The following is a 13,105-nucleotide window of genomic DNA, read 5'->3' as shown; positions in this document are numbered from 1 at the left end:
ACATACAGTATACTGTAAATACATCCCTCAACTTTATTAATATTACTTTGTTCTTCTTTACTGGTAATGCCTTTTATAATGTGCCCATGTGGTGAAACCCACAAATCATGTAACTGCTTTTATAGTAAATGAAAAGGAAATGAAACTGTCATATTGCTGATTGTGTTTTTTATGTATTTTTATCATCATTAAAGTTACTGTTTGTCCTAACACATAGAAATCATTGCGGGTCGGTGTCCCGTGCGCGCTCGCGTGTGGCTACGCTGTTCAGACTCAGACTCCAACACAAACTACACGGAAGCACCAGACTGCAAAATTCTATCTAGTGAAGCCCGTCTTGCAAAACAGTGTGAACTCTTCCTGCTTCAGCCTCCCGACCGCGGCCAGAAGACACGGGGGAGACCGTAGCTTTGGTGCTCCACATGCGCGCATACTCCACACTGCAGAAGCGTTAGTTTAGCTCTGAGAATATCTAGTGAATGTACAGTGGACGTTTGTGCAGAAATAAATGCTGCAGCTCCTCCAGACCAACAGAGGTTTCTCGTGTCTTGTTTCCTGCTGCTGAGTGAATAGACGGGGCTCCGGAGAGAGAAACGTTATCGTCTCCCACCAAAACTCCGGTGTCTCCCCTGTTCCTTCTGACCGCGGTCGGGAGGCTGAAGCAGAAAAACACAGCATCAGCACTGATTCATGGAGAGACCTTCGTCTGGTCAGCTAACATTACTGCCAAGCAGCTGAAATATAGAGTGATATTGTGCTTTTAGCTGACGTGTGTCGCCTCACTGTTTTGAGCGATGCTCGTTCATGTCTATGTAGAGCGAGCAAGCGTGAGCAACAGGACGCTGACTTTCTTTGACTTAACGGCCACAGGTGTCGCTGTTAACAAGCATTTCTGATTCTTACAAACATACAGTAGAGTCCCTTTTAAAGGAGAGAGGTACTCCACATGACCCCCCCTCTACTACCTATAAAATAAAATATGTGGTATGACCTTCCATTTCATACTTTTCGGATCTGTCAAACTAAATTAAAAATACTAGGTTAAGGTTTGAGTTTAATTTATTCATGTCATATATTTTTGGGACATTTTTGCATTTTGTTTGCAAGTGTTGAAAGTGTTGAGAGACAGGAAACATGGAGAGAGAGGGAGAGAGGGGTTTGACATGTAACAAAGGTCCCCAACTGGAATTGAACCGTGGACGTTGCAGTAATGAGGTATGCACCTTAACCAATCAGGGTATCTCAGCTACAACATTGTAGACAGTGAGGAGAAAAACTATTTGTATTGTTAATTAACATTTTTTTTAAAAGGTACTTCATTGTCATACTGATGTGTTTTGGCCATCCTTCTGTTGTCTGGATAACAGTTGTGCATATTAGTAAAGATCTGCACAGTAATGACAATGTAAGCAGTTTAAAAAATGAATGCTAATGTAATTGTATTTATGCTTTATTTGAAATATGTTTGTATTTTATTAATGTGCTCATAAATGTTTGCATTTCTTGTAAGCTTATGCATGAAATAAAATAGCTTTAGCTACACACTGTGTGCATGGTACTGTATGTTGCTCAAAGTGATTTTGGATTAAGGTTGAGCTACTTTAACAGGATTAGAATGTTCCACTAGCAGGACGGACACCTTTAAATAGATCAACCTGACGCTGCTGGTGCTCCAGAGCTGCAGAAGAATTTTACATTTGACATCTGAGAGCAAATATTTCAACCACAGGGCTGCTTCTCCTCCAGATCTGCAGGTGAGTGTGTGCAGAATTGTGCTGAATTGAAACTTTCCATTGCCAAGATGTCGATATTTGATTGGTTTGTTTGGTCATACTGATATCAATGCATTCTTAACATTTTATGATTTTTACATGGATCTTAGCTTGTGGTATTTATTTGTATTAATGTAAATCTTCAGTTCAGGTGTAAACATGTCCACCAGTGATGAATGAGCAGGTTTTCTGTGACACTAGAAATATAATTTGGTTTCGGGTTTCTTCTAGTATTATGTTAGAAGGTTCCTTTTGAAAAGCAGCCACTTTGATTTATTTTTTATTGATATGTTAGATGTCATCATGTCTATTGTTACACTTGGCAGTATGGTGAAGTAGATCGTATTTAATGCTTTGTTGCAAATATCCTTATGATCTTTCTGGTCTGTGCTATATTAAATACTTCTTTGTCTTTATTGTTTTACAGAGATGGCTGATGTTTTCAAAAGCCTGAACCTCCTTGAGACCCTCAAAGAGTCCATGGAGCACAATAAGTTATCAGATGTCAAGGATGCAGTGGAAGATCTCCTGATCAGCAGGATCAATTTAGCGGTGATAGGGGACCGTGGGGATGAAAAAGCCACCTTCATAAACTCCCTTCGTGGCCTCAGTTCTGGGGACGATGGAGCCGCTCCGTCTCCGTCCACCGTTGCCCCGGAGGAAGTGGCGGGCTACCCAGACCCTAAACACCCCGACTTTCGCCTGTGGGATCTGCCACCTGTCCCGTCCACCTCTCCATTTGAACCCGAGGGATACATGGATAGAGTTAAGTTTTCCCGCTACAATGCTGTCTTCATGACATTCACACAGACGCCCCAACCAAACAGTGTGGTGGTGTTCCTTGAGGCCCGGTCACTGCAGCGACAAACCGTGTACTTCATTCTCTTGGCTTCAGCAAAAGGCACAGAAAAAAGCCTGGAAGAAAAGAGGAAAGCCAGTTTGGAAGTGCTGACATCACAGGGCGTGGCGCTGCCTAAAGTCTACCTGGTGAGACCCTCCACCCTGGAGAAGTTTGACTTCCCTGGCCTACTGGAGGACATGGGAAGAGATCTTCCAGAGATCCGAGCCCATGCCCTTCTCTTGGCTCTCCCGACGCTTACCTCCACCCTGGTCACTCAGAAAAAGGAGGCATTCAAAGCGCTAGTATGGGCCGCCGCATCGCTATCTGGCGGGGTGTCGGCTATTCCTGTTCCCCTCGTGGCCTCCATGGTGGACTCAAGTGTAGCAGTGCGGATTCTAACCAAAGCACATTTATCTCTGTGCCTGGACGATGAATCGGTCGAGCGACTGGCCCGACAGCGAGGCATGGAACCCGCAAGACTTAAAGGGCTGCGGACTTGCGTTCTGTCAGTGGAGGTCACCAAAGGTGAAGTGAAAAAGCGTCTGGCGGCGGCAGAAAAGGACTTGGCCACAGTTTCGTCAAAGCTGGTGGAGATGGCGATGCCCAGACACGCCCGTTCGGCCAGCCGCTCCTTCGCCGCCATGCTACAAGCCTTAAACTGCGCCATTGACGAAATGGCGGCTGATGCTGAGAAGATAGCGGCTGCTGCTCTTGGGGAGGAAAAGTGAAGTCAAATGTTTTTTTCTCTGTAATGTTTCCTGTTAATGTGTGGTTTACCTTTACTTTTATGTTTTGGGATATAATTAAACACTTTATTTACACAAAACTTCAGAAACCTTTGATACATTTTCACTCTTTTTGATGAGCCTGGAATTATTAAAAAGGTAAATACTGCATACGTTCTGCACATATATGCTGTAAGCTGCTCAGTGCCTGTTAAAAAAGACTTAGTACTTCCTGAACAGTGGCTTTCACTACTAACAAAAGGATTAAATAGCGGAAGTGAGAGAGCGTTGCATGCATACTGTAGCAAACAAGTTGAAAGGAAAAAATACTTTATCAGCTTCATCAGCATAACTATAAATGATTGTGTTCTCCGGCTTGCATGATTGGCCATGCAAATTTTTGCAAGATTTTAAGTCAACTGTGAAAACTTCCTTTTTTTTAAATCTTCGGGTACTCTTACTTTAGGAGGGATGGTGTGTGCTGCAGACTGCTGTAAGTGGATTCTTTAAGGTAAGAACAAACTTATTTTTGTATCTTTCAGTGTAAAATATTTCCTCTAATTTAACTGAAAAGTCACGTCAGTCTGTAAAGGTTTATCTCGATCATCAAGGTGGTACAATGTCTGTCTGGAGAAAGTTTTGATTTGAACTGAAATTTGAGGGGACCAAATCTGTAAAATAAATGTACTGAACTGTTTGCACTCTAAATATACTGTGTGGTGTATCATGGCTCTTCTTTGAATGCACGGCTGGTGAAGCAGACAAAAGTGATTTTAAACAAACCGTCATATTTTGGGTATTAAAGGAAAGAGAAACTGAACCTGTAACCTGAAGTATCAAAATGTAATGTTTGGGCTCTGCTGTATCAAGACACAATAACTATACCCCCGCGACAACGTTGTCGTCCTCGTTTCCGGAGTAGAACTCGGAAACTATTTAACTTAGGAACTTCAAATTTGGTATGATGGTTGACAGTGTGGTCTAGTTGTGCCTTTTGGGGTTTTTAGGGTGCCCTAAATGTTTTGATAATAACAAGCTAGATTGTGCTCAATACACTAATTCCATTAGTTCCAAAATGGCAAAACTTTTGGCCCTACTTTAGTAGGGTTCAAGCAGTGAGGGGAGTATGTGAGCCATGCTCACTTTGCCTTGTTAAAACTGCCCTGCAACAAAACATTTAACCTCAATATTTTGTTTTTCTCTCATCTTTTTTTAATTAAAACATAATGTCAAATTCTGCTAGTTGAGTAAGAAAAGATAACTTATATTTTTGCAATGCTGGAGAATTCCCAACAATCTTGAAATGAGGAACAAAATGCAGACAAGTCAAACAACTGTCAGAAAAAGAATAAAAATGAGGAAGAAGAACCATCTTGAGAAGTAGCTGATTTGCATTGAATAAATGACTAAAAACCTACCCGGTAACAAGGCTAGTTTACAGTTAAAAAAAGGAAGAAAAAAAAGCAGCTCACTGTTGTTCATAATGTATATATTAATGTACAGACCTGTTTTTGTGTTTCAGATATCAAGCTTTAGTGCCACATGAAAATGAATGCTCAGACAGTCCTGTGGTTGTTATTTCTGGCTCTAATAAAAAGTAGGAATTTTATTACTCCACTATAATAACAATGTAATAATAATTAACATTTGCATTAGTCACGTACGTTACCTGACTTTTCCACTTTGTTTCACCACCACAGATTTGTCTTGTGCCGACAAACCAATCCTCTTCACACTAGAAGACAGTCACCTGACTGCTCCAGAAGGGTCCTGCATTGAAATCAAATGCAGAGTCACTCATCCTATTAATGATCTTGATGCATACTGGTTTTGGATGAAGAATGCAAGTTGGAAAGACAACATATTGTCTGGCACTGTCATTTACAGCACAAATAGAGCAGAACGTCGTGTCAGTCCAGACTTTGCAAACAGAGTGAAATATATCGGCTCTCCATCTTCAAATTGGAACAATCATCCTCAACGCTCACCAAAGCCACTGTGTAGTATTTTAATCTGCAACCTAAAAAAAACTGACAGTGGAGACTATTCTTTCAGATTTCAAGGAAGGGTAAAGTGGATGACTGAAAAAGTGACCCTCACTGTTCGAGGTAAGTACAACGATCAGAACACTAAAAGATATCTTCAGAAAATACATAAATTAAATGAGTTCATATTTTGTAAGGTTGTGAAAATAAGTTTGCCGAGAAAAAGTCAAAGTTTTGATTTTATGATAGAATGTCGTACATACATAAATTATTTTTTTTAATTTGTCAAGAACCCAGTAAATATTTTGAGAATTGGAAAGTAAGTTGTAATAGTATGTGAAAACAATTACATCATGACAAAACTCTATTTTCAGAAGGTCATGATTTTATATGTATTTTTTTTTAAATATCATCAAAAAGAATCCGAATGGGGATAGTCCTCCCTCCCTCTTCTGTGTCACTGGGCTTCTGATATCATATTGATGGCAAGACAAATGATCTTATATCAGTTCAGAGATTTTGAAATGACTCAACATCTGATCTAATTTTGTGGGAAAGAGGATGGAAATATTTGAGATGTATTGAGTATAACGGATCTTCTCCATCCCCGATATTGACACCAAAGCTGACAGGTTGCTATACCTAATGTTGCCCAATTTGATGGACACCAAATATTCCAATCAGTGCGTCCAATCCAATCAGTTGTCATAAAAGTAGCCCAATATTTTAAGATCTCTATCTTATAAATATTTGGAAACTATCTCATGATTATGAGATTTTATCTCAAAATTCTTATCTTTATTTTCAGTCACTAGAAAATAATAAGAAATTATCATCTAATGTGCCTCCTGCTTTAATTGGAACTCTGAATCTTTGGTTCCACAAGTTTGAACTCAGCCAATAACATCAATTATGACTCCAGAGCAGTTTTACTAACGCTTTCAGTAATTCAGTCAGTATCCACCTTAGTAACTAGTACTATATGTAACTATAGGTACAAAATACAAAATATTTAAGGCAGAATAAATATTAATGTATTTTTCTATTAAAATGTTTTATTTGTACTGTATTGATCATCATTTAATAACACTGTCTATTCTGTATATTCATTACATTTCTGCTGATATTGTCTCATTTTCCTATTTTCAGAAAATCCATGCCCAATCACTTTTGAGGAACCACCTGTCGTAAACGAATCTGACAACATAACACTCAAATGCTCCACTTCAACTTCATGTCGTTCAAACCTACAAATTCAAGATTCGACACAAATGTCCTCATCACTGCCCTCAGAGCTTCAACAAATACGGGGAGAACCGGAAAGCACCACGCGCAAATTTACAATCAACTGGCAGGATGACGGAAAGAAGTTTTCATGCCAAACAGAAAATAATGAAGACAAATATTTGGTTCGGAATATCACAATGAATGTTGAATGTAAGTTCATAACGTTTATTTATGTCATGTCTACTATCACAGTGGTCATATTTACTACTGATGTAAACAAACAGTCTGTGATCCAAATGCAAACTAAGGGTTGATCCTGCACCCACAATTAAAACACAAGTTTGGGACCCTCTCAAATTGATTGACAGGAGCTAATACTGGGAAACATACATTCCTACATGTGGAACTGTGATCAGTTGAGAAGTGCACATTATAACTTTTTTTGTTAAGAACTAATACTATATACCTCTAAGACCACTTCACTGGGACTAAAATCGAATACAGTTTGGCTCTATTCTTCTACATATTTGATTTCTGTAAACAATCCTCCTACTGTAGGCTTTACTGTGTGTTGACTGATTTCTTCTGACTTTTGACTCCGGACACAGATAGTCCCAAAGAGGTGTTGGCTGAAAAAAGCCCTGGAAACGTCGTGGAAGGACAATCTGTGACTCTCACTTGCTCTGCCAAAGGACGTCCTGTCCCCACCTTTACCTGGTTTAAAAACAATCAAAAGGAAGTAAAGGCAACAGAGGCAGTATGGGAGATCACATCAATTGAGGAGTCACAGAATGGAGAATACCATTGTGAAGCTCAAAACAAACGTGGGACAATTAAATCAAAACCAGTCTCTATTAATGTTACATGTGAGTACTTCAACTCCTGTAATACTGCTGTAATTTTTCGACATTTTGCTATGGTATTTGTCAAAACAAAATATTGTAAAATCGTAAATCATCTGAATCAGCCTAAAGAAATAATGAAATCTTCTGTTTCAGATGCGCCTGAAGTTGAGTTGATCGGGTCGCCTGCTTCCGTGGTTAAACAAGGAGATGAAATGACTTTGACGTGTAATGTGAAGAGAAGCAACCCACAACCTAACACCTACGTTTGGTTTAAAAATGGGAAAGTTATTGGTCATGAGCAGACACACCGGTATGTTGTTGAAAGAATCGAGCCTGAGGACAGAGGCTCCTACACATGTACAGCCACTAACACTGTGGGCACTGGACAATCAACACCACTTGAGATTCAAGTTGAATGTAAGTTTCACAGTTCCTTGTGCTGCATGTATGTTAAAAGAATTGATGGTGACAGTGAAAAGAAAATGAATCCACAGGCTGTATCACCACAGAAAGCATACTAAAAGTTATTTCTTTGTTCCAGATGGCCCGAGGAAGACAAACATTTCCAGCAGTAAAGAGGATAAAAAAGTGAAAGTTGGTTACTCTCTGATATTCTATTGTACCACTGATGCCAATCCTACCCCGTTGAGATATTCCTGGTACCGAAACAACAACCATAAACAGATTGACTCCTCGCAGTGGAAGTCCAATACAACTCCTGAAAATGAACTACGTTTGGAGAGGGTACAAAGAGCAGATGAAGCATGTTACACGTGCAACGCAACCAACCGCATCGGTACAGGGGAGGATAGTGAGCCGGTGTGCATACAAGTACTCTGTAAGTAGCTTTGACATCCTGTTTGAGTATTAGGAAGTCAGCATTTACACCTGATTGACGCAAAATATCATCACTTTTATCATCAATTTAATTTTTTTTATTTTATTTGTCTTCTTTCAGAGGTAAATAGTTCAACGTCTTGGGAAAATAGCTTATTTGCATTCAGTTAACCTACATGAGAAGAATCAACTCTCATATTTGTATGGTTAATGTGAAAACTAAAACTCAAAAATAACATGTTGTACAGTATATCATTTGTTTAATCCATACTAGGGATGCACCGATACCACTTTTTTCAGACCGAGTACAAGTATTTACATTTGGGTACTGGCCGATACCGAGTACCAGTACGAGTACTTCTTTGTGCCTAAAACCCTCGTTAACAGCCAGCTGGAGGGTGTGAGCGATACACGGCAGGCTGGGGAGTCCCGCATACGAGGCGGTGCACCGTGATCGGCTCTAGGTCGGCTTGGAAAGGCTCGGGGCCAAGCTGCTTCCCGGGGCCGTGGACAAAGTTTCACCGGGGTGGACTGTCCTTAGTGCGCCCCAACCTCGTCGTGCCCCCAGGGCACTAATCCTTACAATGCACCACCGGCCCGTCTCGCCCGCACCGTCAGGGAGGTGGAGCGTGAGAGCGTGCGATAGGACCTGAAAGATGGTGACGTTAACGTCACGCTGCTGTAAAGTGGTATTGGTGCCGTTGTATCGGAGCCGTTTTGCGAGCTTGAGTACATGAGCACAGTATCGGACCCGACACCCGATACTGGTATCGGTGCATCCCTAATCCATACAATTCACCATTTTTCAATGAGCAGTCCCAGCCAAGAAATAATACGGCACATAACCCCATGGCAAATTGTTGTTTTTGCACTTCAGTTTCTATACGGATTAAATAGACAATATATAATCTGTTAATCAGTGAATTTAAGAGATGCTGCTTGGCGGACTTTGTTATCTTTGGACACAGCCAGGCTAGCGGTGTCCAGTCTTTGTGCTAACCTAAGTTTATATGCTGCTAGTTGTAGCCTATATGCCTAGTTCACACTACATGACTTTAGCCCTGATTTTCCACTCACCTACAGTTTTTTGAAGCCCCCCGACAAAAGCCCCAGATCAGAGGTAAATCGGCGTTGGCTCGGCGCTCACACATTGGCGCTTGAGCGCTATGTGTGAACTGTTTAAAGATGCGAGCATCGCGGACTCATTCCTGATATCTAGGAAGCTATATATCTGGATCTGTCGGGGAGCTACAGCCAACGAGAGCACAAGACACGGGTTGAGGGGAAACCTGGTGGAGGGGTCGCCTGTAGCTGTGTGTGCCATGTGTTGCATTTGAAACACGGACCAAAGGTGTTGTTGCACCTACGGTGTTGGATGTTTGAATTACAAAACATAACACATGGCACAGTGACTGATCTACATACTGTAGGGGAAATAGTAAAGACGTGTGGAAACAGGCTATATGATTATGACAAAGCTAGTTTCAAGACCTCATCGTGAATTTTCTCCTGGTGAAAGATCTTGTAGTGTGTGATCCCCTGTTGTCAGTCATGTAATGTGAAAACCATGACTTTAAGACTCCGTTTACAAGACAGCAAGTTGTGTAGTGACCAATACAGCGATCTGACTTTGAAAGTCGTGTAGTGTGAACTTGGCTTTTTATATTCAACAGACAGACGTGAGTGACATCGATCTTTTCATCTAACTCTCCGTCAGAGAGCGAATAAGCATATTTTCTAAAATGTCAACCTCTTCAGTGTTTAAGCTTTGAGGACATAAGTTGACCTTCTGTTCATGGACTGCTGCTATAATATCATGTTAAAAAAATCCTCCTGTAAATCACACAGCTGCTTCCTCTCTACAGATGCTCCAACCGAACCCACACTGACCATGGCTACTGAGGTCAGGGAAGATCAAACCACCACCATCAGATGCACTGTTGAAAGTTTCCCACCGTCAACTCTCACCTTGAAAAGGACTTCCGAATCAGATTCTCAGTCTTCAGAATGGCATTTCACTGAACCCGATAACTATTATGGGTCCCCCAACACTCTCGTACACACATTTAATGTCACTTCAACCCACAAAGGCTTTTATACCTGTGACGCCACGAACAGCGAAGGTTCAAAGATGAGCACAGAAAGGAAGTTGGTGGTGATATGTGAGTAATTCAGTGGTGCATTGTCTTTTTGCTAATCAAACAAATCATCAAAACTTTCCATGAAGTTGTCATTTAATATCGGTAAGAGAAGAAAAGCAGCTACAAAGTAGATCTTTATCATCTATTCTTTCCATGTGGTTCTGATTGAGTCATAATGTACACATAAAAACGGTCCACCAGAGTCTGACATCAAAACTACGCCCATAGCAACGGCCTGTTATACATAGCAACGGTCTGCCATAAAGAAATAGCAGACCGTAGAACGCCGTGATTGACCAATCAGAATTGAGTTTTCAACAAAGCCGAGTAACAATGAAATGTATTGTATTGTTACAGGTGCACACGTTAATGTGTTCCCGTATTTATAAAGTCTAGAATGTACTTCTAAAGTAAACAAGGCCATTCATTATAACTGACATAATCCGACAGTTTAGATCTGACCCTTCTCTTGTTTACTATATTTTTGGTAACTGCAGACCGTCCCAAAGGCGTGACCGTACAAGCTGAGCCTGCCCTTGTTGTGAATGAAAACCAGTCGTTGACGCTAAATTGCAGTGCCGAGTCCCACCCACCGGTGACCTCTGTCACCTGGATGAAGATGATTGATGGGAAGAGTGAAATCCTCCGGGAGAATCAGACCTTCACTGTAAAGTCTGTCGGTCCTTCTGACAGCGGACTGTACAGCTGTACAGCCAGAAATGGCTTTGGAACTGGAAACTCACAGCAAGCTGAGGTTAAAGTCAAGTGTGAGTAGACTGATGACGAACTAGGAGATACAACACATTATTGCAAATATTTTAAATGTGGATTGGGCCGTCTGAGAGCAAAAACATAATATACAGGAGTCCTTAGATTAGATTCTTTATAACCCCCAAACTAAATAGCAATATGACACAGAAAATAAGACTTTTATTTAAGTATTAAAAGCACTGTACACTTAACTACCGTTAGCAAAAGGAGGATTTAAAGGCATTGAGAAAGTGGCAGTTTAAGTGGTAATTTTCTATTACAGATTGTAATGTTTAGAGAAAATATGGAAGTTGATTCAGTGATTGATGTTAAAGGTATCCTGTGGAGTTTACTTGTTAACAAAGTTATGTTTGCATTCAGTGTCTCTCAGCAAAACATACTGTGCATCCACATAGCCTCAAAAACATTCTGAATGTTGAAATCCATCGTCATTTGCAATGTAAATATTTGGAATAATTTAAATCTTGCATTGTTTAGATCCACGTTGGCTGCCGATTTTCTAGCGCATCGCAAAAGCATTGCGCATTGCAAAAGCATTCCTCCATAGTGCTAGTAGATGCCAAAATCTCCGAGGGTACCTTTAAATGTGAGGTAGACAATAACTTGGTCGACAAATCACATCTCTGCCCTTAATTCCTCCAAAATAAAAATAACGACCACAACAATGTTTATGACAGGGTTCTTTTTATTAAATTGTTGAGAAAAAAATAAGGTCCAATGAGTATATTTAAAGTCACTGTGTGTACAATTTATATGTAATTATAGCATATTTCAGTTGTTCTTGTTGTGGCACATGTTAAAGGGTGTTGGCAGTTCATTGCTTTGCCACAGGGGGATGCCAAAAGGAACATTTCAAAATCCACACATAGTAGCTTTAAATGATCTTTTCATTCGTGCTGTCGTTCCTGTTCCTTTGAACACTGAGGAGATATCGAGTAAATCATTTTGTCCTGCTTCCCTTTCCCCCTAAATGTCCCTGCTTAGATGCTCCAAAACACACAAAGATCACGAGAACAGCCGAGCAGCAGCAGCCTGACGGGACGAGGTCTGTGACGCTGAGCTGCAGCAGTCAAAGCTATCCCCCCGTCACAGATTATTCATGGTACAGGAAAATGACGGAAAGGGATGAAAGAGTGTCCGAGCATCAGAAGCACACAGTGTATTCAGACCAACCGGGAGACTACTACTGCACTGCAAAAAATGAAATAAATCAAAGCTCGTCTGACCCACTCCCTCTGTTTCATAGTGAGTGAATTTCAAGGCCACGTGTCTGTATGTGTACTGTATCATACGGGAGACGTGTCGGAGGTTTTGTGAAATCAGACTTTCCAAAACACTTCTTTTTTTTTTTGGAGAACATTTTGAAACTATGATACTTGTTCGCACATCTGTGTCTATAAACTGATGCTCTGTCTCTTTTAACCACAGGAGGCTTGATTAAGAAACTGCTCATCGTCCTTTTTTTTATTATCCTGCTCATCCTTATCTTAATTGTCTTGGTCTTCAGGTAAAGTCAGAAAACAAATACATTTCACAGATGATTTTGCATGTGTAATTGGCATTTATAACCACTGTCATGTCCCTTAATGTTTTCAGACACAAGAGGAAGAAATCAAGTCGACAAAGAACTACGAACACACTGCCCTGTTTTGGTTTTCTGGTGATGACTCATTTGTGCAAAGTTTTCTGCTTATTTACTGAACAGATATAGACAGAAATGACTGTGTGTGTGTGTGTGTGCGTGCGTGCGTGCGTGCGTGCGTGCGTGCGTGCGTGCGTGTGTGTGTAAACCAATTCAGGCTTGGTGGAATGGCGCCAGGAGGAGGAATCTGATGAACGACCGTGGTGTGGCAGAGCCTTTCAGGAGCAGAGATGACCTCTTGCCAGACCAGCCGCGCCGTCCAAATGCCCAACGATGCCAGCCTCGTCCAGACAACACGTAAGACAGCAGCCACACACAC

The 13,105-nt window shown here is 41.0% G+C and overlaps 2 protein-coding genes across 4 annotated transcripts in view; both read left to right on the top strand.

Moving 5' to 3' along the window:
- Positions 1-1,638: 1,638 nt before the first annotated feature.
- Positions 1,639-3,367, top strand: irgq2 (immunity-related GTPase family, q2). The gene is made up of 2 exons (XM_037786190.1): positions 1,639-1,754; positions 2,200-3,367. Exon 2 carries the CDS (start codon positions 2,202-2,204, stop codon positions 3,339-3,341), a length of 1,140 nt encoding a protein of 379 aa, XP_037642118.1. The 5' UTR covers positions 1,639-1,754; positions 2,200-2,201; the 3' UTR covers positions 3,342-3,367.
- Positions 3,368-3,716: 349 nt separating this feature from the next.
- Positions 3,717-13,105, top strand: part of si:dkey-24p1.1 (uncharacterized protein LOC556718 homolog) — a 13,313-nt gene continuing 3,924 nt past the window's right edge. For all 3 annotated transcript variants that reach the window (XM_037786143.1, XM_037786142.1, XM_037786141.1), the window contains exons 1-13: positions 3,717-3,849; positions 4,861-4,935; positions 5,039-5,446; positions 6,473-6,760; positions 7,159-7,416; positions 7,549-7,812; positions 7,937-8,233; positions 10,098-10,394; positions 10,871-11,140; positions 12,129-12,389; positions 12,573-12,651; positions 12,741-12,804; positions 12,944-13,083. In XM_037786143.1, coding sequence (XP_037642071.1) covers positions 4,881-4,935; positions 5,039-5,446; positions 6,473-6,760; positions 7,159-7,416; positions 7,549-7,812; positions 7,937-8,233; positions 10,098-10,394; positions 10,871-11,140; positions 12,129-12,389; positions 12,573-12,651; positions 12,741-12,804; positions 12,944-13,083 — 2,681 coding nt within the window. In that variant the 5' untranslated portion in view covers positions 3,717-3,849; positions 4,861-4,880. The remainder of the gene's footprint in view (positions 3,850-4,860; positions 4,936-5,038; positions 5,447-6,472; positions 6,761-7,158; positions 7,417-7,548; positions 7,813-7,936; positions 8,234-10,097; positions 10,395-10,870; positions 11,141-12,128; positions 12,390-12,572; positions 12,652-12,740; positions 12,805-12,943; positions 13,084-13,105) is intronic.

Source organism: Sebastes umbrosus, chromosome 11, assembly GCF_015220745.1.
Source record: "Sebastes umbrosus isolate fSebUmb1 chromosome 11, fSebUmb1.pri, whole genome shotgun sequence".
NCBI lineage: Eukaryota > Metazoa > Chordata > Actinopteri > Perciformes > Sebastidae > Sebastes > Sebastes umbrosus.
Note: the sequence above shows the minus strand (reverse complement) of the source record. Positions and strands in the feature narration are given on the sequence as shown.

Bases quoted from the DNA above. Each gene is read 5' to 3' on its own strand.
- irgq2 (XM_037786190.1), top strand. From the start codon at position 2,202: ATGGCTGATGTTTTCAAAAGCCTGAACCTCCTTGAGACCCTCAAAGAG.